Source organism: Odocoileus virginianus, unplaced genomic scaffold (assembly GCF_023699985.2).
Source record: "Odocoileus virginianus isolate 20LAN1187 ecotype Illinois unplaced genomic scaffold, Ovbor_1.2 Unplaced_Scaffold_1, whole genome shotgun sequence".
NCBI lineage: Eukaryota > Metazoa > Chordata > Mammalia > Artiodactyla > Cervidae > Odocoileus > Odocoileus virginianus.
The window spans coordinates 7,773,112-7,795,477 of record NW_027224263.1 but is presented as its reverse complement, the minus strand read 5'-3'; the positions used below and the strand labels follow the sequence as shown (position 1 = coordinate 7,795,477).

The 22,366-nt window shown below is 35.0% G+C and overlaps 1 protein-coding gene across 1 annotated transcript in view; it reads right to left on the bottom strand.

Moving 5' to 3' along the window:
* Window positions 1-22,366, bottom strand: part of HTR2C (5-hydroxytryptamine receptor 2C) — a 326,514-nt gene that overhangs the window by 149,275 nt on the left and 154,873 nt on the right. Inside the window, exon 4 of the mRNA XM_020879809.2 lies at window positions 20,030-20,343. Coding sequence (XP_020735468.1) covers window positions 20,030-20,343 — 314 coding nt within the window. The remainder of the gene's footprint in view (window positions 1-20,029; window positions 20,344-22,366) is intronic.

Below are 22,366 nucleotides of genomic sequence, written 5' to 3'. Positions count from 1 at the left end.
AGAGATCAAATTGCCAACATCCACCGGATCATTGAAAAAGCAAGAGAGTTCCAGAAAAACATCTATTTCTGCTTTATTGACTATGCCAAAGACTTTGACTGTGTGGGTCACAACAAACTGTGGAAAATTCTGAAAGAGATGGGAATACCAGACCACCTGACCTGCCTCCTCTGAGAAAATCTGTATGCAGGTCAGGAAGCAACAGTTAGAACTGGACATGGAAAAACAGACTGATTTCAAATAGGAAAGGGAGTATGTCAAGGCTGTATATTGTCACCCTGCTTATTTAACTTATATGCAGAGTACATCATGAGAAATGCTGGGCTGGATGAAGCACAAGCTGGAATCAAGATTGCCGAGAGAAATATCAATAACCTCAGATATACAGATGACACCACCCTTATGGCAGAAAGTGAAGAACTAAAGAGCCTCTTGATGAAAGTGAAAGAGGAGAGTGAAAAAATTGTCTTAAAGCTCAACATTCAGAAAACTAAGATCACAGCATCCGGTCCCATCACTTCATGGCAAATAGATGGGGAAACAGTGGCTGACTTTATTTTGGGGGGCTCCAAAATCACTGAAGATGGTGATTGCAGCCATGGAATTAAAAGATGCTTGCTCCTTGGAAGGAAGGTTATGACCAACCTAGACAGCATATTAAAAAGCAGAGACTCTATACTTTCTTTGTCAACAAAGTTCCGTCTAGTCAAGTCTATGGTTTTTCCAGTGGTCATGTATGGATGTGAGAGTTGGACAATGAAGAGGGCTGAGAACCCGAAGAACTGATGCTTTATAAGTGTGGTGTTGGAAAAGACTCCTGAGAGTCCCTTGGACTGCAAGGAGATCCAACCTTGGGAGTCCATCCTAAGGGAAATCGGTCCTGGGTGTTCATTGGAAGGACTGATGTTGAAGCTGAAACTCCAATACTTTGGCCACCTGATGCAAAGAGCTGACTCATTGGAAAAGACCCTGATGCTGGGAGGGATTGAGGGCAGGAGGAGAAGGGGACAACAGAGGATGAGATGGTTGGATGGCATCACCGACTCAATGGACATGGGTTTGGGTGGACTCCAGAAGTTGGTGATGGACAGGGAGGCCTGGCATGCTACAGTTCATGGGGTTGCAAAGAGTTGGACATGACTTGAGTGATTGAACTGAACTAATTCATGAAAACCTCATGGTTAATTACATAATCAGTGGTAAAAGACTGAAAGATCCCCCAAAAGTCAAGGAATAAGACAAAATGGCTGCTTTCACCATTGCTCTTCAACAATTAGGTAAGTTCTAGCCAGAGATACTTCATAGTCAAATCCAAAAGAAAAAGTGCAAATTCTAAATATAGCTATAAATAAATGATAAAAAGTTTTAAAGATGACCCAGAAAAGATTAACAGCTGGCTTCTCATTGGAAATCAACAAGTCCAGAATGCATTGGGATGACATATTCAAAGTGCTGACAGAAAAAAGACTGTCAACCAAGAATTCTATACCCAGTAAAAACTATCCTTCAAATACAAAGGAAAAATACATTTCTAGATAAACAAAATTTAAATTTATCATCAACAAACTTGACCTACAAATTCTACTTAAGTGAATCCTCCAGCTGAATTTAAAGGCTAGTTGGTAATTTGAATTCATATGAATTGAAACACCTTAATTCTAAATGAAAGACATGAAAGATATGCAAAAGACAACTACATAAAGCAATAATTACAAAGCAATTTTGATGTGCTTTAATGTATATGATGCAATATGCATGATAATAGCACAAAGAAGTGGGGAGGAATAGAGATATATTGGAGCAAAGTTTCTCTGTACTATTGAAATTTAATATTAATCTTAACAAGGTTCAATTCAGTTCAGTTGCTCAGTTCAGTTCAGTTCAGTTGCTCAGTCATGTCTGACTCTTTGCGACCTCATGAACTGCAGCACACCAGGCCTCCCTGTCCATCATCAACTTCTGGAGTCCACCCAAACTCATGTCTATTGAGTCGGTGATGCCATCCAACCATCTCATCCTCTGTCGTCCCCTTCTCCTCCTGCCCTCAATCCCTCCCAGCATCAGGGTCTTTTCCAGTGAGTCAGCTCTTCACATCAGGTGGCCAAAGTATTGGAGTTTCAGCTTCAGCATCAGTCCTTCCAATGAACACCCATGACCAATTTCCCTTAGGATGGATCTCCCAAGGTTGGATCTCCTTGTTGTCCAAGGGACTCTCAGGAGTCTTTTCCAGCACCACACTTCAAAAGCATCAATTCTTCAGTGCTCAGCTTTCTTTATAGTCCAACTCTCACATCTTTACATGACCAGTGGGAAAACCACTGAGCAGTTCTGTTGCTCAGTCGTTTCCAAAATTTGCACCCCCATAGACTGCAGCACTCAAGGCTTTACTGTCCTTCACCATCTCCCAGATTTTGCTCAAACTCATGTTCATTGAGGTGGTGATGCCATCCGACCATCTCAGACTCTGTCGTCCCATTCTCCTCCTGCCCTCAATCTTTCCCAGCATCACGGTCTTTTCTAATGAGTCAGCTCTTTGCATCAGGTGGCCAAAGTATTGGAGCTTCAGCTTCAGCATCTGTCCTTCCAATGAATATTCAGGATTGATTTATTTTAGGATGGACTGGTTGATCTCCTTGCTGTCCAAGGGACTCTCAAGAGTCTTCTCAAGCACCACAGTTTGAATGGCATCAATTCTTCAGCACTCAGCCTTTTTTATTGTCCACAACTCACATCTGTATATAACTAACGGAAAACCATAGCTTTGACTATATGGACATTTTGGCAAAGTAATATCTCTGCTTTTTAATACACTGTATAGGTTTGTCATAGCTTTTCTTCCAAGTAAGCAAATGTCTTCTAATTTCATGGCTACAGTCACCTTCCACAGTGATTTTGGAGCCCAAGAAAATAAAGTCTGTCACTGTTTCCCCATCTATTTGCCATGAAGTGATGGGACCAGATGCCATGATCTTTGTTTTTTGAATGTTGAGTTTTAAGCCAACTTTTTCACTCTCCTCTTTCACCTTCATCAAGAGGTTCTTTAATTCCTCTTTTTGATTTCTGCCATAAAGGTGGTTTTATCTCCATATCTGAGGTTACTGATATTTCTCCTCACAATCTTGATTCCAGCTTGTGCTTCATCCAGCCCAGCATTTTGCATGATGTATTCTGCATGTAAGTTAAATAAGTAGGGTGACAATATACAGCCTTGACATACTCCTTTCCCAATTTGGAACCAGTCCATTGTTCCATGTCCAGTTCTAACTGTTGCTTCTTGACCTGCATACAGATTTCTCAGGAGGCAGGTAAGGTGGTCTGGTATTCCCATCTCTTTCAGAATTTTCCACAATTTGTTTTGATCTACAGAGTCAAAGGCTTTAGTGTAATCAATGAAGCAGAAGTAGAATTTTTTTTTTAATTCTCTTGCTTTTTCAGTGATCCAGCAGATGTTGACAATTTGATCTCTGGTTCCTCTGCCTTTTCTAAATCCAGCTTGTACATCTGGAAGTTCTTAGTTCACATACTATTGAAGCCTAGCTTGAGGGTTTTTGAGCATTACTTTGCTAGCATGTGAAATGAGTGCAATTGTGTGGTAGTTTGAACATTCTTTGGCATTGCCCTTCTTTGGGGTTGGAATGAAAACTGACCTTTTCTAGTCCTGTGGCCACTGCTGAATTTTCCAAATTTGTTGGCATATTGAAGTGCAGCACTTTAACAGCATCATCTTTTAGAATTTCAAACAGCTCAAATGGATTTCCATCACCTCCACTAGCTTTGTTTGTAATGATGCCTCCTGAGGCCCACTTGACTTCACAGTCCAGGATGTCTGTGTCTAGGTGAGTGATCACACCACTGTGATTAGCTGGGTCATTCAGATCTTTTTTGTATAATTCTACTATACATTCTTGCCACCTGTTCTTAATCTCTCCACTTCTCTTGGGTCCACACTGTTTCTGTCCTTTATTGTGTCTATATTTGCATGAAATGTTTCCTTGATGTCTTTATTTATCTTAAAGAGACCTCTAGTCTTTCCCATTCTATTGTTTTCCTCAATTGCTTTAAGCTAAAATGCATATTATAGGCAGTGACTGCTACTTTGTATAGGACATCTTTTTGAGGTGATGAAAATATTCTGGGATAGATAATGATGAATGCCCAATTTTGTTAATATACTAAAAAGTAGTGAATTGTATACCTTCAAAGGATGGATTTTATGTCATATGAATGACATCTCAAATTTTTTTAGAGGAATGAAAATGAAAATATACAAATTACAAGACCTATAACAACCACTAAGAAAATTTAAAAAACATAGTAGAAAAATTCAACAAAGTAATTTAAATGGTACAATAGAAAATATCTATCATTTCCATTTAGTTGACAAAGGTAAAAAATAATTAAGAATCTTTTGTGAGTAGCAGTAGTTGGTCTTTCAAAATCCAGAAGAATATTGTTATAGTGGTAAGAAATTGAGCATAAAAGTAATGACTTGCATATTTTTTCCCCAAGCACATCATTCCTTATGTGGTGTATGTGAAGGTGTTGGTTTCCTCTTTAAGGAAGTGTTATGACCAACCTAGACAGCATATTAAAAAACAGGGACATTACTTTGCCAAAAAAGGTCCATCCAGTCAAGGGTATGGTTTTCCCAGTGGTCATGTACGGATGTGAGAGTTGGACTATAAAGAAAGCTGAGTGCTGAAGAATTGATGCTTTTGAACTGTGGTGTTGGAGAAGACTCTTGAGAGTCCCTTGGACAGCAAGGAGATCCAACCAGTCCATCCTAAAGGAGATCAGTCCTGGGTGTTCATTGGAAGGACTGATGTTGAAGCTGAAACTCCAATACTTTGGCCATCTGATGCAAAGAGCTGACTCATTTGAAAAGATCCTGATGCTGGGAAAGATTGAGGGCAGGAGGAGAAGGGGACGACAGAGGATGAGATGGTTGGATGGCATCACCGGCTCGATGGACATGGGTTTGGGTGGACTCCGGGAGTTGGTGATGAACAGGGAGGCCTGGCGTGTTGCAGTTCATGGGGTTGCAAAGAGTCAGACATGACTGAGCGACTGATCTGAACTGATCATGTAGGGCTACAGGTATCATATTTTTACTCATTTTTTGTTTGTTTCACAGTAAACAAACAAAAAAAAGTAGGTTAGTCCTTAATAACATTGTCACAATATTTCATGTGAGAATTAAATACAGTCAGATTCTGTCACTATATTGCCCCTCTTTTATTCATTACATAACTTATGCTTATTATATAACTAATTTAGAGTTCACTAATTATGTGTAAAATAATATTGTGACTAACCTAAAATCAAACTTTTAGGTGAATAAACCACCATAAAAGTTAATTGAGTAATTTATTATTGTTTTGCATGCTAAAAATTATTTATGAAATACTGGTTTTCAAAAAGTCCCCTGGGTTTTTTAATGAAATAAATTTTGGCCAAGAAGGTCTGTCTAGTCAAGGAGATGGTTTTTCCAGTGGTCATTTATGGATGTGAGAGTTGGACTGTGAAGAAAGCTGAGCACTGAAGAATTAATGCTTTTGAAGTGTGGTATTGGAGAAAAATGTTGAGAGTCCCTTGGACTGCAAGGAGATCCAACCAGTCCATCCTAAAGGAGATCAGTCCTGAATATTCATTGGAAGGACTGATGCTAAAGCTGAAACTCCAATACTTTGAACCACCTGATGCCAAGAGCTGACTCATTTGAAAAGACCCTGATGCTGGAAAAGATTGAGGGCAGGAGAAGAAGGGGACGACAGAGGATGAGATGGTTGGATGGCATCACCGACTCAATGGACATGGGTTTGGGTGGACTCTGGGAGTTGATGATGGACAGGGAGGCCTGGTGTGCTGAGGTTCATGGGGTCGCAAAGAGTCAGACACACCTGAGTGACTGAACTGAACTGAAGTGGTCCTTTAATTTTCCTATTATAATTAAATGATAAGAAGCGTACCTTTACTTCATTATAATTAAACAGAAGATTTACATTATATTTTATATAAGCCAAGAAAATGTTTCCAGAACTTTCGTTTTGGAAAGTTCTATGTATTCGTGAAAATACATAGTTTATATTTTCATATGCGCCATATACTTGAATTTATATAGAAGCTTGATTTAATATAATATTAAAAATTAAATATTAAAATCATATAGAGGCTTGCAGTTTATTAAATAATTTTACTTTCAGTCTTTAATAGTCCATTGATTTTCACAAATACCTTTAAAGTATATGCTAAGTGAGGTAATGAAGGTTAAAATATTTAGCATGGTAGATATACAATAAAAACTAATTATTCATACAGGAAAATCTAATTCTTAGAGATATCTATTGATTTTCCCAGGTCATTTCCCTGGTGGCTGAGATGGTAAAGAATCTTCCTGCAATGCAGGAAACCCAGGTTCAATCCCTGAGTTGGGAAGATCCCATTGGAAAGGAAATGGCAACCTGCTGCAGTATTCTGGCCTGGAGAATTCATGGACAGAGGAGCCTCCAGGCTACAGTCTATGGGGCTGCAAAGAGTCCAATATGACTGAGCGACTAACACTTGCACAAGATTCATATGGCATTATTTGAGTCATTTGATCAAAATGATATAGCTAAAGCACAGTGTTTCTTAGCTAGAATTGGAGCTAAGGACATAAAACTATCAAAATTAAAATATATATATATATATATATATATGATTAACTTATATTCATGCTCAGCTTTTATATGAATTTTTTATTAAACAATTTCCATAACTTAAGCAAACTATAATTCAAATTTTTGAAATCATTTAGTTTTTACTCCAGTTTCCCTCTTAGAGAATACACAGTTTGATTACAGTGGTTTATATGCCACCCACTGGTGAAATTCATGTATGTACAGAGATTATAATCCTAGGTTTTTGAAAAATGGAAAATTAGAAACTTCACTCTCTCCTAACACAAAAAAAAACTTCAAAGAACATAAGGAATTTACTTTTCATTATATATCTGTTCTCTATTTTGCATATATTTTCCATTTGAAATTGAATACATGAAAGTTAGCTTCATCTATTAGCCTAATAGTACATATTTAGTTCCCTCTGCTATACCTGTTCCTAAAATAGGAAATCCAGAGAAGTCCTTTCTGCCTACAAATACAAAGATTTTAAGCTGAGAGTGTATGAGATGGGGTTAAAGTAAAATTGAGAAATTAATGTGATATTAAATGAATATTAAATAACTTTCCTTTAGTTCTCTTTCAAGTTTTTTGCCACATAATTTTGAGAAGAAACTCTGTGTGTGTATTAGCAGATAAAGGGCTCCAAAATGAACTTGATCTAGAATAAGGAATATTTTTTTCTCTACAGAAGATGTCCTGACCTAGTTATCTCATGTGTACCTAATTCAGAATGCTTCCTTTCCTGCTTCATTCTGAATAGAGTTAAAATCCACAATAGCTTTGATCTCATAGTTGCATAGATCTTCAATGGTTTGGGTTCATTTGAAATTGTATACACTTCCATAAAGACCCTGAAATATCTCTTGCCATGTAATTGAAGAATAAAAATAGAGATATATAGGCTGAAAGTTAAAATTCTCCTTCCACATCCTATTTTATTAAATATTTCTCAGTAAGAAGATTCACACTGAAAAAAGAAACTTATTTAACCTTGACTGTCTTGGTGATATTCTTACTTAAAAAAAATGATGGCATCAAGTCATGGAAAAACAATTTATGAAGTGTATTTTTGGAATTTAGTGTTATGTGATTAGCTTGTCTTTGCTATATTTTGAGTGCAGAATAATGAGATTGCAAAGATTTTAGATTTCTGTTATCTTGGAATATGAAACAAATTTCAGCACTTGCAGAGTATAGAAATTTGACTAAGGAGGAAAAGAAATAAGTTAATTTTAATTAGTCCAAGAACCTAGATACTACACAGTTCAAGCACTGTGTTAGGAATACAGAGATATAAATGAGAATGATTCAGATTCATTGTTGTAAGATATTCTGTTTAGCATATGAAAGACAGCATTCAAGATTGAATTACTGTCCTTTGAGATAAAGTCTAAGTAGGCTATTCTTATCCTTCTCATAATGTTTAAGAGTGAGGGTTTTGGATATTCAGTCCATTCATTCTAAGCAGATTTTCTTTCCTGTTCACTTAGATGGTAACAAGAGATAAAATGTCTTCTGAGTTGTTTAATATATAATTAATGAGTAGGTTTTTCATCCAAGGTCTCTTAAAAACACATGTGAAATGTAACCCTGTTGTATGTTGTATGAAATAGTGTATGAAATAGTGTATGAAATAGTGATTCTTTTCATCTCCCTATCATTCACAACAGAGCTTCCCTGGTGGCTCAGCAGTAAAGAATCTGCCTGCAATGCAGGAGACCTGGGTTCAATCCCTGGGTTAGGAAGATCCCTTGGAGGAGGGCATGGCAACCACTCCAGTACTCTTACCTGGAGAATCCCATGGACAAAGGAGCCTGGTAGGCTACAGTCCATAGGGTCAAACAGAGTTGGACATGACTGAAACAACCAAACAACAAACAGCAACAATAATCATTCACAAAGGCACTGTCTTTCTACTTCTGTAATGACAATTTTAGACTCCAAATAACTTATTCAAAGTGACATCTATAGAAATTTAAATATATAATCTGAAAGCATAGAAGACAACATAGAAAACACCTAGTGCATCTTCCTACTCTAAACAGAAATTCCTTATATAATCTCCAGTAATGTGGTGGTTCCTCTCTTTGAAAGATAGAGCTATTTGTCAATAAATAACATTTTCATGAACCCTAATCTGCTTCTTTCTGTATCTTTTATCATTTATTTTGGTTTCACCTTTTGGAGCCATGAAAATCCTTCAACTATTTGGAGATATATTATACCCCTCCCCCACACCCCCTTAATTCTATGTTCTAGTCTCATGGCAACAAAGGCATTGAAACCTGGGTCTTTAAACTCTGTGTCTGAAGGAGATGTTAGTAGAGTCTAAATAAAATGTATTGAAAATAAATTATTTTGAGCAAAACTATGGATCTAGAAGAGTATCTCTCACCCAAGATATTGTATAGTACTGGTATGTGTAAAAAGAACTATGAACTATTATCATCATTGCAGAGATTGGAGAAATTACTGCTGGCTATAAAAATGATTGTTTTCTTAGTTGTAGAACTCTGTATCTCTAAAGCTTTATCAAGATAGGAAGCAAGAATCAGCATTTGTTTTTTCAGGAAGATATACCAAGTTTCACATTTCCAGGGATGAGTGGCAAAAATATCAGTCTGAGTAGCAGAGGGAGGTGCATGTGTGCATGTGTGCTTAGTTGTGTTCGACTCTTTGTGACCCCATAGACTGTAGCCCACCAGGCTCCTCTGTCCATGGGATTTTCCAGACAAGAACACTGGAGTGGTTGCCATTTCCAACCCCAGGGATGGAATCCATGTCTTGTGGGTATCCTGCACTGGCAGGCAGATTCTTTACTACTGAGCCACATGGGGAGTGCCAGAATGGGGCCGCTAATGTCATTGATCTAAGTAAGAATGAATATGATGAGCCTTTCATGGTCCTAAAATCAGATAAATTGTGTGTTTTCATTTTCCTTATCTGTAAAGTGGGGAAAATGTAAAATTCTATCTACATGTTGGCGTGGGAATTAAACAAGGTAATAGACACAGAATTAGGGCTGAAGGGCATCAGAGCACACCACTCCCAAATATACATTTTTGGCATAAGGATTATTTTGAGCTGAGGCAAATGAGAAATAGCCAATACAGGTAAAGCTCTTCACCCTTCCCTTTCTGCTTAAAGGCAGGGTATAAATTTCCCTTTGTGAAGGTGTTTGCCTCCCAATCTATACCAGGAAGAGAAGGATGACTCAGTCTCTGAAGACACACAAGTATCCCCCCAGATTACACAAGATTGAGGCTTCATAACAAACCTTTTTAACATAACCCTTATCTTCCATTAGTTTCCCACATATGGTTACCATCCCACATTTACCACACTTAGAAGCCTAAACTGCTTTTCCTTTGACTTGTCACTTCTCCATAATTTATTGCTCTTTGTTAAAAATTATATTTACAGCCCTAGGTTTTTTTTTTTTCTTGGATAAAGAACAAAATTTTATTCTAAAAATAGATCTCAGTAACAAGGCAATACCAAAAGTTGGTCCTTACAATAAAAAGAAAAAATCTAACAGAAATTTGCTTTATATTTTTTTCCTGAAAAATACAAAATTATCACTCTAATTTTGCCAGCTCTCATTAACTGTATTTGAATTATTCATTCTGTGGACTATCCAAAGACATTTAAAAATCATAGGTTGAATTCTACCTAATATTTAAATATACATTTGAATTGCTTTTATCTTCAAGTAACTACATTCTTAAAGAATGCAAATGAAACTGAACATGATGAATAATAAGAATTATCCAAAATACGGATGTGACAGGATGGATGGATACGACACGTGCAGTGTGGAAGGAGTGTTATTAAACATGTGTTTGCATTAGTTTGAAAAGAGATCTGGGCTGATAGATAAGTTTTGTGTTACTAACTTATCCATAACTGGTCTTTTAATCACTGCTTCATTTCTTTGCAAAATATACTGAAGACATGTTTTACAGTAAAGAAGGCGTTTTAACCTTAACTTATCTTCTGAATTCTTGATATTTCAGTACTTCAAGTCAGTCAGAACTTTGTAGACAGGCCTGAAATTTTCTTGAATACTTGTTTCTTAGCACTTTGAAAATATAAAACCACTTTTTAAGTACTGAATGTCATTATTTGCCTTTAAAATTTCCTGTGCTTGGGGCTTGAAATAATTTAGTTATGTCTTTTTCTGTATATAAGTTGTATAATTTGTTACTTTCAAATATCAGTACTTCAATGCAATCAGGTTTTGGGGTTTGGGGTTTTTTCTTTGGTTATCTGCAAAAAATAAGGGAAACAGCTATATATACCAGTATTTCACTTTGGAGCACATTTCCTAAGCCCTAGGTTTAACTGCTTCTTTGGGTTTTCACTTATTTTCTATTAAGAACTCAGTATGCATAAGTAATAAACCCTTTTCTCCTGTTAAACTGTCTTTCTTCTGTTAACTGTCTCCTGTTAACTGTCTTCTGTTAACTGTCTCCTGTTAAACTATCCTTTGCCAATTTAATTTGCAGGACCCCAGACAAGATTTCCTTCCTATACAGTGCTCAATTAAAGTTAGCTATGAAGTTATTGTTGTCATTATCTCTAGCATCATTATTGAACCAAGTTAAAAGGCTCTTGGATTATATACACTGGCTTAGGGTAAAGAGTCTTGGAAATAAGGGCTGAAAATTTAACTTTCTAGGAATTGACATGTTATAAGATGATAAAAAAAAAAAAAGAAAAAAAACCTCTGAAAGTTTCCATGAAAAAATGAGATTTTCCAAAGTCAAAAAATACCTATACCAGGAATTATGTTTGAGATTAGCCAAATAGAAGCAAAAGATAAAGTGAAGTGAATCTTTAGAACATCAGAAATGGACTCTCCACCAGGAAACCCAAACCCAACTTGAGAAGATAGACAAGAGTTTCCTCTTAATGTTGAAAATGTAGGGGGCTTTTTCTCGATTTGACAATAGAACACTGGGAGTACTTAAACTCTTGGTGCTTTGATTTTCCTACTTGTTAAATGTGGGTAGTAAATGTATAGCACTTAGAATAGGGCTCAACACTGGGTGAGCACTCAGTGCTGCCTATCTGCCTGTAGTGAAATGACCTTTGGAAGTAGAACTGGAATGTTAAGTAAGATTATATTATGAATTTGTTGGAGAATTAAAGATGTAATTAATCTGCAAAAGTTGTTCTAAGGGGGAAAAGAGAGAAAGTACAAAGAATTATAGCAAAGTATAAAGAATAATAACCAGGGCCTCTGGATCGTGTTCTTTAATGTGTGTCACTGTAATTTTCTATAAATATACTGAGTGCCACTCTTCCCTTACACTTGGAATTGAAATGTACTTGGTAAAGAAAACTCTCCCCATCCCCAGGATAAATAGCTGTAGTGAAATGACTAAGTAGATTTGGAAAGGGAATATTGAGAGTAGACTTTTGTAAGTAAAGATTCACAGGTGTAAATGTGTGGGGCTGGGAAGTCCAAAGTATCTAACCTCATGAATTGATTTACAGAAGGGAAATAAGCCTTCATGTATTCATTTAAAAATACCAGATATAGGGATAAGTGCTAGGCTACAAGACTGATAATGTCACTGCTTAGCCTTTCAGGAGGTATTTTATGTAGATGCCTGAGGACAGAAATTAAGGCCTCAGCAAATATACTTTAGACCAGCCCTATAGAATGTGTAAGTCCTGTGGAGACTACATTAAGTAGAAAAGAAAAAAAAAGAGTAGAATTGTTTTAGGATTTTGTGAAGAGGGCAAGGACAAGCATTGCTTTTTCAATGTTTAGATAACAAAGCATGCTCCATATTCCTAATTTTCCCAAGGAACACTAAACAAAATGGAGACAGAAGCAAAGGCAGCACTGTCTTGAGTTATCTTGAGGGTTTGTAGGTTTGGCTGTACCAGGTGATAGCACTCAAGACAGGTAAAGCAGCGTTCTCATGGAAGGCACTGGTGATGAAATGGCAGAGCATCAGCAGAGACCACAATGCCTGGTGGGAGATTGTGGATTCCCAACAGACATGGCGGTACTCAGCAGATGCCCAGCATATGATGATGGATACTCAGTGGCAGGTGATGATGCCCAGTGAGGGATGGATGATGAGCAGATACAGTGAGTAGTGGCAATGAGGGTAAATACAAACATGCTCGATGAAAGCCCAGAACAGTTGCAGCAGTAAATGATGCACATTGACTTTATTCATGATCACATGTGAGATAACTCCTAGGGACTTCTAGAGGTATTTGGAGGGAAGGTATGTATCTTTCTAGGAGATCCAAGTAACTTCGTTAGCACATGGAGAAAACAAGCCAGTGAAATTAGAATATTGATACCAAGGTTGTTTCTTTTGTGCCCACAAGCTCTGAGGCCTGTCACAAACTTAAATGCTTTTAGGGACCAGGCAAGTTTATAATCAGTGAAAGAAAAGGTGTAAGAAAATCGGAAGTGGGAGAAACCCAGCAAAGTTGGAACTCATACACAATTGAATAAAAAATATTTAATTTACAAAGTTTAGAAATCATTGGTTAGATAAAAAACCAGCTAGGTGTAAGAAAATCGGAAGTGGGAGAAACCCAGCAAAGTTGGAACTCATACACAATTGAATAAAAAATATTTAATTTACAAAGTTTAGAAATCATTGGTTAGATAAAAAACCAGGTATACAAATTTTGGAGATGTGTTATATATTTGAGAAGATTATCTTCTACTACTTGTTAACCAGTTCAAAGAAATCAGGAAGATTGTATTTATCACATGTTTACTTCCATTAACTATAGCTTTTCTAGAATGTTTAGGATAAAGACTTTTTCACTCAACATCTTTAGAGCTAAAGCACACACTTTAAAAATTATATTTTAATGTTATAAATACAATACTGTGAATATTATAGTTGTATCAATACTGATAATATTTTAGCTTTAACTATTAACAAATATTAATTAGTGATAATGTTGACACTAATAATATATATTAATATATTTTATTGAGGGATTCCCTAATATTGGGCCAACATAGTGTTACTGGAATTAATTACAGTTGTTCATAGTATAATGTTTTTAATGTGGCATTGGATTCTGTTTGCCAATTGTTTATAAAGAATTTCTGTCTTAACTGTTAGTCTGTAATATTCTTTGTACTATTTTTATTTTGTTTATATGTTAAACCTATGCATGCTTCATGTAAGAATTAGAGGTTGCTTTTTTTTTTTCTCAATGGTCTTAAACAATTTATGGAATATTACAACAACTACCTGGTCTGTGAAGATTTTATAGAAATCCCTTGTGAAACTATCTGGATCTGATGATTTTTGTGTGTGATGCATGAATGCTTAAGTTGCTTCAGTCATGTCCGACTCTTTGTGATCCCATGGACTGTAGCCTGCCAGGCTCCTCTGTCCATGGGATTCTCCAGGCAAGAATACTGGAGTGGGTTGCCATTCCCTCCTCCAGGGGATCTTCCCAACCCAGGGATTGAACCCACATCTCTTATGTCTCCTGCATTGGCAAGCAGGTTCTTTACCACTAGTGCCACCTGGGAAGTCCACTTTAGGTCCTTAATAACTTTAATTCTTCTACTGAAATTGTTCTGTTGCTTTATATATCTAATGAGGTCAATTTTGCTAACCTGATTTTCTCCAGGAAATTACCTGCTTTCTTTTTTTTAATGATCTCACATTATTTGCGAAATAAACCTACAAAGTAATCTAATGATTTAAAAATGTATTTAGCTTCAATGGTTATTTTCCTTGTCATTTCTTTTTTTTTTTCATTTATTTTTATTAGTTGGAGGCTAATTACTTTACATCATTACAGTAGTTTTTGTTATACATTGAAATGAATTAGCCATGGATTTACATGTATTCCCCATCCCGATCCCCCCTCCCACCTCCCTCTCTACCCGCTCCCTCTGGGTCTTCCCAGTGCACCAGGCCCGAGCACTTGTCTCATGCATCCAACCCGGGCTGGTGATCTGTTTCACCCTAGATAATAGGATTAAAGATCTAAATGTAAGACCAGAAACTATAAAACTCCTAGAGGAGAACATAGGCAAAACACTCTCTGACATAAATCACAGCAGGATCCTCTATGACCCACATCCCAGAATTTCAGAAATAAAAGCAAAAATAAACAAATGGGACCTAATGAAACTTAAAAGCTTTTGCACAACAAAGGAAACTATAAGCAAGGTGAAAAGACAGCCCTCAGATTGGGAGAAAATAATAGCAAATGAAGCAACAGACAAAGGATTAATCTCAAAAATATACAAGCAACTCCTCCAGCTCAACTCCAGAAAAATAAATGACCCAATCACAAAATGGGCCAAAGAACTCAACAGACATTTTTCCAAGGAAGACATACAGATGGCTAACAAACACATGAAAAGATGCTCAACATCCTTGTCATTTCTTATTTTGAATATTTATATTTCCTCCTTTTTCCTTAAGTTACCTAGTGTTTTTATTTTAAAAGTTGCTTTTTTAAAAAACAGAATTTTGGCTTATGAATTAGGTATATTGTTTTTCTGTTCTCTAATTAATTTCTACTTTTATCTTTAGTTATTTTCTTTGTGCTTTCTTTGGGGTTTGCAGTTTTTCTTTGAAGGTTGCTTTCTAGTAATTTAATTCATTTGTATACTTTCATTTTTACTTATAAATGTGATTAGATATGAATTTTCCTTTGATCACTGCTTTAAGTATATTCTATAGATTTTAATATGCAGTGTTTATGCTGTCAAATTTCTAAAGAAATTTGTAATTTCAATTTGCATTTGTCTTTTTAGAATTTGTTATAACTCAAGATCAGATGGTCTTTAAACCTTTGTTGTTAATAGTTTCTAGTGTTAACTGTGTTTTTATCAGAATGAATTTTTTTTGTATTAGTTCTACTTTTCTAATATTTTCTTTGTGGCCTAATAGATAATTAATTTTTTTGAGCATTCCATGTGCACTTGTGAAGAAGGTGTACTTTCTATGGTAAGGATATAAAGTTTAACATACATCTGTAAGATCTACATGTCCATTTTTTCTTGTTCTGAGTATGATATGCTAAAGTCCCCCATTAGTAGAATGTATCCATAAATGTGGACTTCCCTGGTGGCTTAGTGGTAAAGAATTGCCTGCAATGCAAGAGATGGGGGTTGGATCCCTGGATGGGAAAGATCCCCTGGAGAAGGAAATGGCAACCCATTCCAGTATTCTTGCCTGAGAAATTCCATGGACAGAGGAACCTGGTGGGCTATAGTCCATGGGGTTGCAAAAGAGTCGGACATGACTTAGCTACTAAACAACAACAATCCACAGAGGTATTCTTCCATTTTCTTTAGTTTTTGCTTTAAAAAATAGCATTGCTGTATTATTAGGGTTATAGATATTCCTAACCACTAAATATTAGTTATTAATTACAGCTTTTGATCATAAATAAGCATCCTTTTTTGGGGAAAAAAAAGATCATTAATTTAAACTATTACTATTTTTTTTTCACTTGAAATTCACTTTGTCAGATATCAACATCACAGTTTCTGTTTTCTTAGTATTTCTATTCACTTAGCATACCTATGCTCACTCATCCCTTTAGTTTAACCATTATGATTCACTGGGTTTTGAGTTCTCTTATAAAGTGAGTATAATTAGGTTTTTCTTTGTATGCCAACATGAAATCTTTTCTTTTTAATGGTAAGTTAGGTTCTTACACATGTATTGCTCTTACTGATAGGTTTGTTTTCAAATCTATCTTTTTATACAATGGTATAATGTTAAAAACATTGCTTTATTTTTCTTTGTTCCTTCCTCTACTTCATTTTTTTTCTTTGCTTTTCTGTTAATTGCATTTATTTTAGTTTTAAATAGGTTTGTCTTTTTATTCTAGTTGTTAACTTTATGTCATGTTTTACTTATATCCTGCTTAATACTCTTAGCCCTCTGTTTTCTGATAAAATCTGGTACTTTCTGGTTTGCCATTTTTTGAGGGGGTATAATTTAACATCCATCTTTTCTTTAGAGAAAAATGAATGAAATTATTCTTTCTCCTTCCCCTTTCTCTTTCTCTTTTCTTCTCAATTTTTAGTTGCATTGCTTCTAATTTGTTAGTGGATATAACAAATAATATATGTCATATAACATATGACAGTATTCTTATGCCCTTATAAAACCTTTGTTTTTGTCCTTGCTCTAAAATTAAATATATTAAATGATTGTGATCCATCATTGAGGAAAATTTCTCAATCATCTCTTTGCTAGATGAATCTCATTCAATATTCAGTTTCTTAAGAGGGACTTAAAGTTTCAGAATTCCCTGAGTTTAAAAAATAATAAGCTTTTTATAGCCTTGATGGCCAATTTGCCTGGATACAAAATCTTTGTTTCAAACTTTATTTAGGTATTTTTCTATTTTTAAATTTAAGGTATAATTATATCCAGTAAAATTTACCCTTTTAAAACTGCATACTAGAATATATAGTTTTTCAAATTTTTAGAAATATGTATATATAATAAAACCACCACAATCGAGATGTAGAACAGTTCTATAGAACCAAAGTACATGCTGCTTTAGAACCAGCATTCCACCTTCAGACCCTGTGAACTGATGATCTGTTTTCTGTCTTTATAAATATGCTTTTGAAAGAATATCATATAAGTGGTTGACTTTAAATAAACTATTGTTTCACTGTTGCTTTGTTTTGTTATTTTTTTTAATTATGAGGCCAGTCTAATTCTCTTGCTTTGGTAAATTATTTCTTATTTTTGCCTGAAGATTTTTCTTTATATTTAAAACCCAATGTCTCAGATACATCTCAGAGTTGACTGTTCCAGGTCAAATTATTGGTACTGGCTTGGTCCTATCAATATGTATGTTTAGATTCTCTTATTTCTAGAAAACTTTCCTAGATTATAGTCTTAAAGATTAATTCTGTTCTTTTTTTTTTTTTTTTTTTCATCTTCAGGGATTCTGATTATACATGCATTTGATTTTTTCTTTTTTTTCTGGTCTTCCATTTTAAACATTTTCTTTCTGACTTCTTCTTTCTTCATCTCATTTTCATTCTTTTTGTTGTTTCCCTATTTTTCTTTAGTGTTCCTTATTACATTTTCATGTTAACCTACTCTTTAGGTGCTATTAATATAATGTCCATTTCCAATATTATTTTATCCTTTTCCCCTAATTTATTGTCCTGGGTTCAAGCAACTTTTGCTTTCTGTTGATTGATATTTTAAATCCATTTCTTTACTCAGTTTTTAGATTTCTACTTCGAGGTTTTATATATATACATATAATACATATATATGTGTGTATAAATATATATATGTATGTATCTTTCAATGTTTGAGAAAATTTAGTTTCTCTTGAAGTATTTTGTTATAGCTTTCTTTTTTTGATAGTTCTTTATTTGGGGTAATTTTCATCAAATGGCTTTTTAAAAAATTCTGTGTTCTGCTTTATTTTTACTGTAACTTGGTATAGATGAAGATTACTTGCATATTTGAATTTGTTTGAACATGGGAAGCAGTCTGTGGGCAGTTTCCAAGTTCCAAGCTCAAGAGCACTCACTTCTCTTTATGTTAACAAACTCTGATTTCTTTATTGGAGGACTTTTGGGGTACAGTGGAGGTCAGTGGGGGGAAGGTTGAAGGAGCCTTACAGGTTGACTTTTTTTATTTTTATTATTATTTTTTTTGCCTTTAAGATGATAAAATTTCCCCTCTAGTTTCTTTTTCCCTTCACTGTGCATTTTTTTCAAAAGTCACCTCTCCCCTTTAGCCCTTTCCAACCTCCAAAGAGTTCCTTCCTTGACACTGATTTATTGAGTTCTGTGCACACTTCCAAGTCACTTCCCTGAAGGATTTGCTTCCAGAGAAGTTTTCCAGAATGTTCGTACTTGTGGTAAACTTTCTTTCTTGTGATGAGTTGAGATCAATCTTAGGCCTCCTACTAGCTTTTCTTCTCTCTCTCTCTCTAATTTAGTATTTATTGGACTGGCCTTCCTCTTCACAACAGCACATAGTGCGAACCTAAAAGAGAGCTATTGTGAGCTCCTATTTATTTTCTGCTTACAGATAATTTGGAATTTGGATGTTCTCCAAATTTGGGGCTGATATTGTGTAGTTTGTTTTTGTTGTTCTTTATTGCTTGGGGGAGGGGTGGCGATAGATGTGTTAGATTTGGATTTCAGCTGATGCTATATTTTGATCACCTATATATTTTTAAGGGAGAAACTGACAAAATAACACAAACACCAGGAAGCAAAACATGTCTTCTAAAGCACATTCATTCCAGTGACCTTTTCTTACATAATTTGGAGCTACAGTGTGGTAAAATGCTCACAGAGAAGGTACAATGCATTTACTTTGAAATTAATGCATCACGAAAACTCGGTAACTATAAGAAAGCGTATTTCCTTAGAATACTGTTTATAAAATGCCTATTGAGATCATCTATTACCACTGGGTATTTAGAACAGGATAATTAATTTTTAAGTTCTATGAAAGATTACTTTCTAGATGCAGTAATCTTCTTTTAGGATTTAAGAACTAGATCCATTTCCAGTATTAGTCCTTCCAGTCTAATTCCATTATACTTTCCAGGGAACAGGCAGTCTATTTCATTCCCTTGTGAGATGAGTGTATGTGCAATGAAATTCAAACTGGGTTCTCCAACTTCCTAGCAAAGATACTTAGCAGTTTAGTAAAAGTGGTTTTGATTGTTCTTTATAAATATTACATACAAACAAAAGTTAGTGTTAAAATGAATAGGGCAAAGATATGGCAGAAAATCAAAAGAAAAATTAAAACCTCTCTAAAATCCTATATCAAAACTTTTAAATGCTTGAATTTTTATTGTGATAATGTGACCTTGCACTTATATAATTAGTTGCTAATTTTTTATTCCTGTCTCCTTGTAAAAAATATGAATTATAGTATCTAGAAAGAAGAAGAATAGCTGTTATTGAGTGCTTATTATGTGGCAAGCACTTAGTTTGCCAACTTTTAAGATTACTTAAATTTTTTTTTAAGATGATATGCTTCTTTCATCTTCCTTTTATATAAGATGATACTAGGTGTGTGTTCTGCCCAGAACATAGGAGTCAGTGTGTTTCTTTCACTGTCACATTCTGTACATTGGAAGGCACTGTCATTGTTTAGAAATGACACTAAGCAATAGAGTATCTATATATGATTTTAATATAAAACACTTGTTTTGCTTTTTGAAGACTGATTTGCTACTGATTTATTTAAATATGTCCAATTTTTATGTCACACAATTTCCTTAATTTTCCAAATGTTATGAATAGGATAGTTAACTTTCTGTTTACTACAATACCTGACAGAAATTTATGACATGACCTGAGATGGAAAAACTAATAAAATGGTACTTACCATAAAGGATTGCAAGCAGAGACAGTGGCATGACAAGTAGTCCCACTAGCATATCAGCAATGGCTAGGGACATTAAGAAGTAATTGGTGGCATTGTGCAGTTTCTTTTCCAAGCTTACTGCCATGATAACGAGGATGTTGCCACCTATTGTCAAGATTATTATTATGACAATTGAAAGTGCTGGCCAGTTTTGTACCCCGTCTGGGAATTTGAAGCGTCCACCATCGGAGGTATTGAAAATGTCAGTTACTATGGCTGCTACTGGGCTCACAGATATATCACATTGCCAAACCAATAGGCCAATCAGGTGCACACTGAAAATTAAGAAAAAAAAAATTAGGTACATATTATATTGCTTGTACCTAATAAATTACTTATATAAAACAACTACTTTTCCTTTAACAATCATTATTATCACATCACCTTTTTTACTCTCTTAATTAAACCTCAGTATTTCTTATTTCTATCCTTTTATTGAGTGTTTAATATGAGTTAGGCTCTTAGCTTACTGAAATATATATATATATATATATATATATATATATATATATATATATATATATATATATAATGACTTGTGGTATCTTTAATAGCTGTCCTATACATTTAATAGCCGTCCTATACATTTTCCTTCTTCCTGACACTCTCCCCATTTCTGTCCTGTGTTTTCTGGGTCCTGTTCTAGGCTAGAAGATGATTTGTGGTGATAATTAATTCCTATGGGTTTGATGCTTTCCTATGCTGGAAACGAAATTTCTTAAAGTCATTTAAAATGTATATTTCCTGTGATGGTACTTATGTAGGCTTATACTAACAAGGATTTCAGGCCAAGTGGCAGACTAATGCAAGAGACACAGATGTGGTTTTGTTCTGTAAATTCCAAATTAATTTCCCCTGATGGTGACATAAGATTTATTCAGTTTACATATATCAGTGTAAGTCCCCAAAGTGTCTAATAAAACTAACATTAATTTTCCTTAACAAAATAGACAAAGACAAGCATATTCAATATTTCCTGCTTTAAAGAAATAATTATTATCTGCTAAGTCCTGGATGTTCATTGGAAGGACTGATGCTGAAGCTGAAACTCCAGTACTTTGGCCACCTCATGCGAAGAGTTGACTCACTGGAAAAGACCCTGATGCTGGGAGGGATTGGGGGCAGGAGGAGAAGGGGACAACAGAGGATGAGATGGCTGGATGGCATCACCGACTCGATGGACATGAGTTTGAGTAAACTCCGGGAGTTGATGATGGACAGGGAGGCCTGGCGTGCTGCGATTCATGGGGTCGCAAAGAGTCGGACACGACTGAGCAACTGAACTGAACTGAACATCTGAACTGAACTGAATGACTGTCTTATGTGTATTCTGTGTTCAGTAATAGTTATTTAATGAATATTAAGCAACAAGTACACTATATGTACTAGCTGTTAAACCCTGATATTTATAGAGAAGAAAATTTCCTCTATTGGTACAACATGTGCTAAAAAATTTTCTGTGCAAGAAAATTGCATGGGGTGATGGAACATATAACGGTACAAAATCCAGAGTCTATGAGTTCTTCATGTAAATGTTTTTATTTCATTATCTCATTCACTTGTTATTTGAACTAAAAATATTATTTCTATACAGGGAAAATATATGTGTGGTTTGACTATCGCTTATTATCAATCACCAGAGAAATTTGAACTAGCTAACACTAGATGATTATGATGATCATAATTGTATCTATAATATTATACACACACACTACACTTTCTGAACCACCAAAACTGAACACTGAACCTGAAAACTTATTGGCATTGTTTAAACTTAAATAAAATATTATAATAATTTTCTACCATATTTAAAAATTATTTCTCTTAATATCTTGTGAATATACTTTCCGTAGTTTAAGATAATGAAGAAATAATGAACATATTTTGACTTATTCATTCTACAGGGGATGAAAACTAGTATTTCAGACATTTAGCTTAAAACTACTTCCTCATTATTCAAACCTGCCTGATATCCTAAGCATCATGTTTGGGGAAGAGATATACATAGTAATTTTTTCAAATAACAAGAGATACTCATTCAATTTTTTCAAATGCTGGATGTATTTTTTTCCTGGGACATAAAAATAAGCTAAAATATTATGTGATTCAAAAAATCTATAGCATAATTAATCTGTGATTAAGGTGTATAGAAATTATTGAAATAAAGACCCAAATAAATAGAAACAAGGTATTTGCTTTCAGCTTTGATTATTCTGTCACAGTATTTGTTGCATTTGGCATGTGACCAATGTCCTGGCTATATTATCTTAATGATTTTTTTGACCAGTCACTTAACCT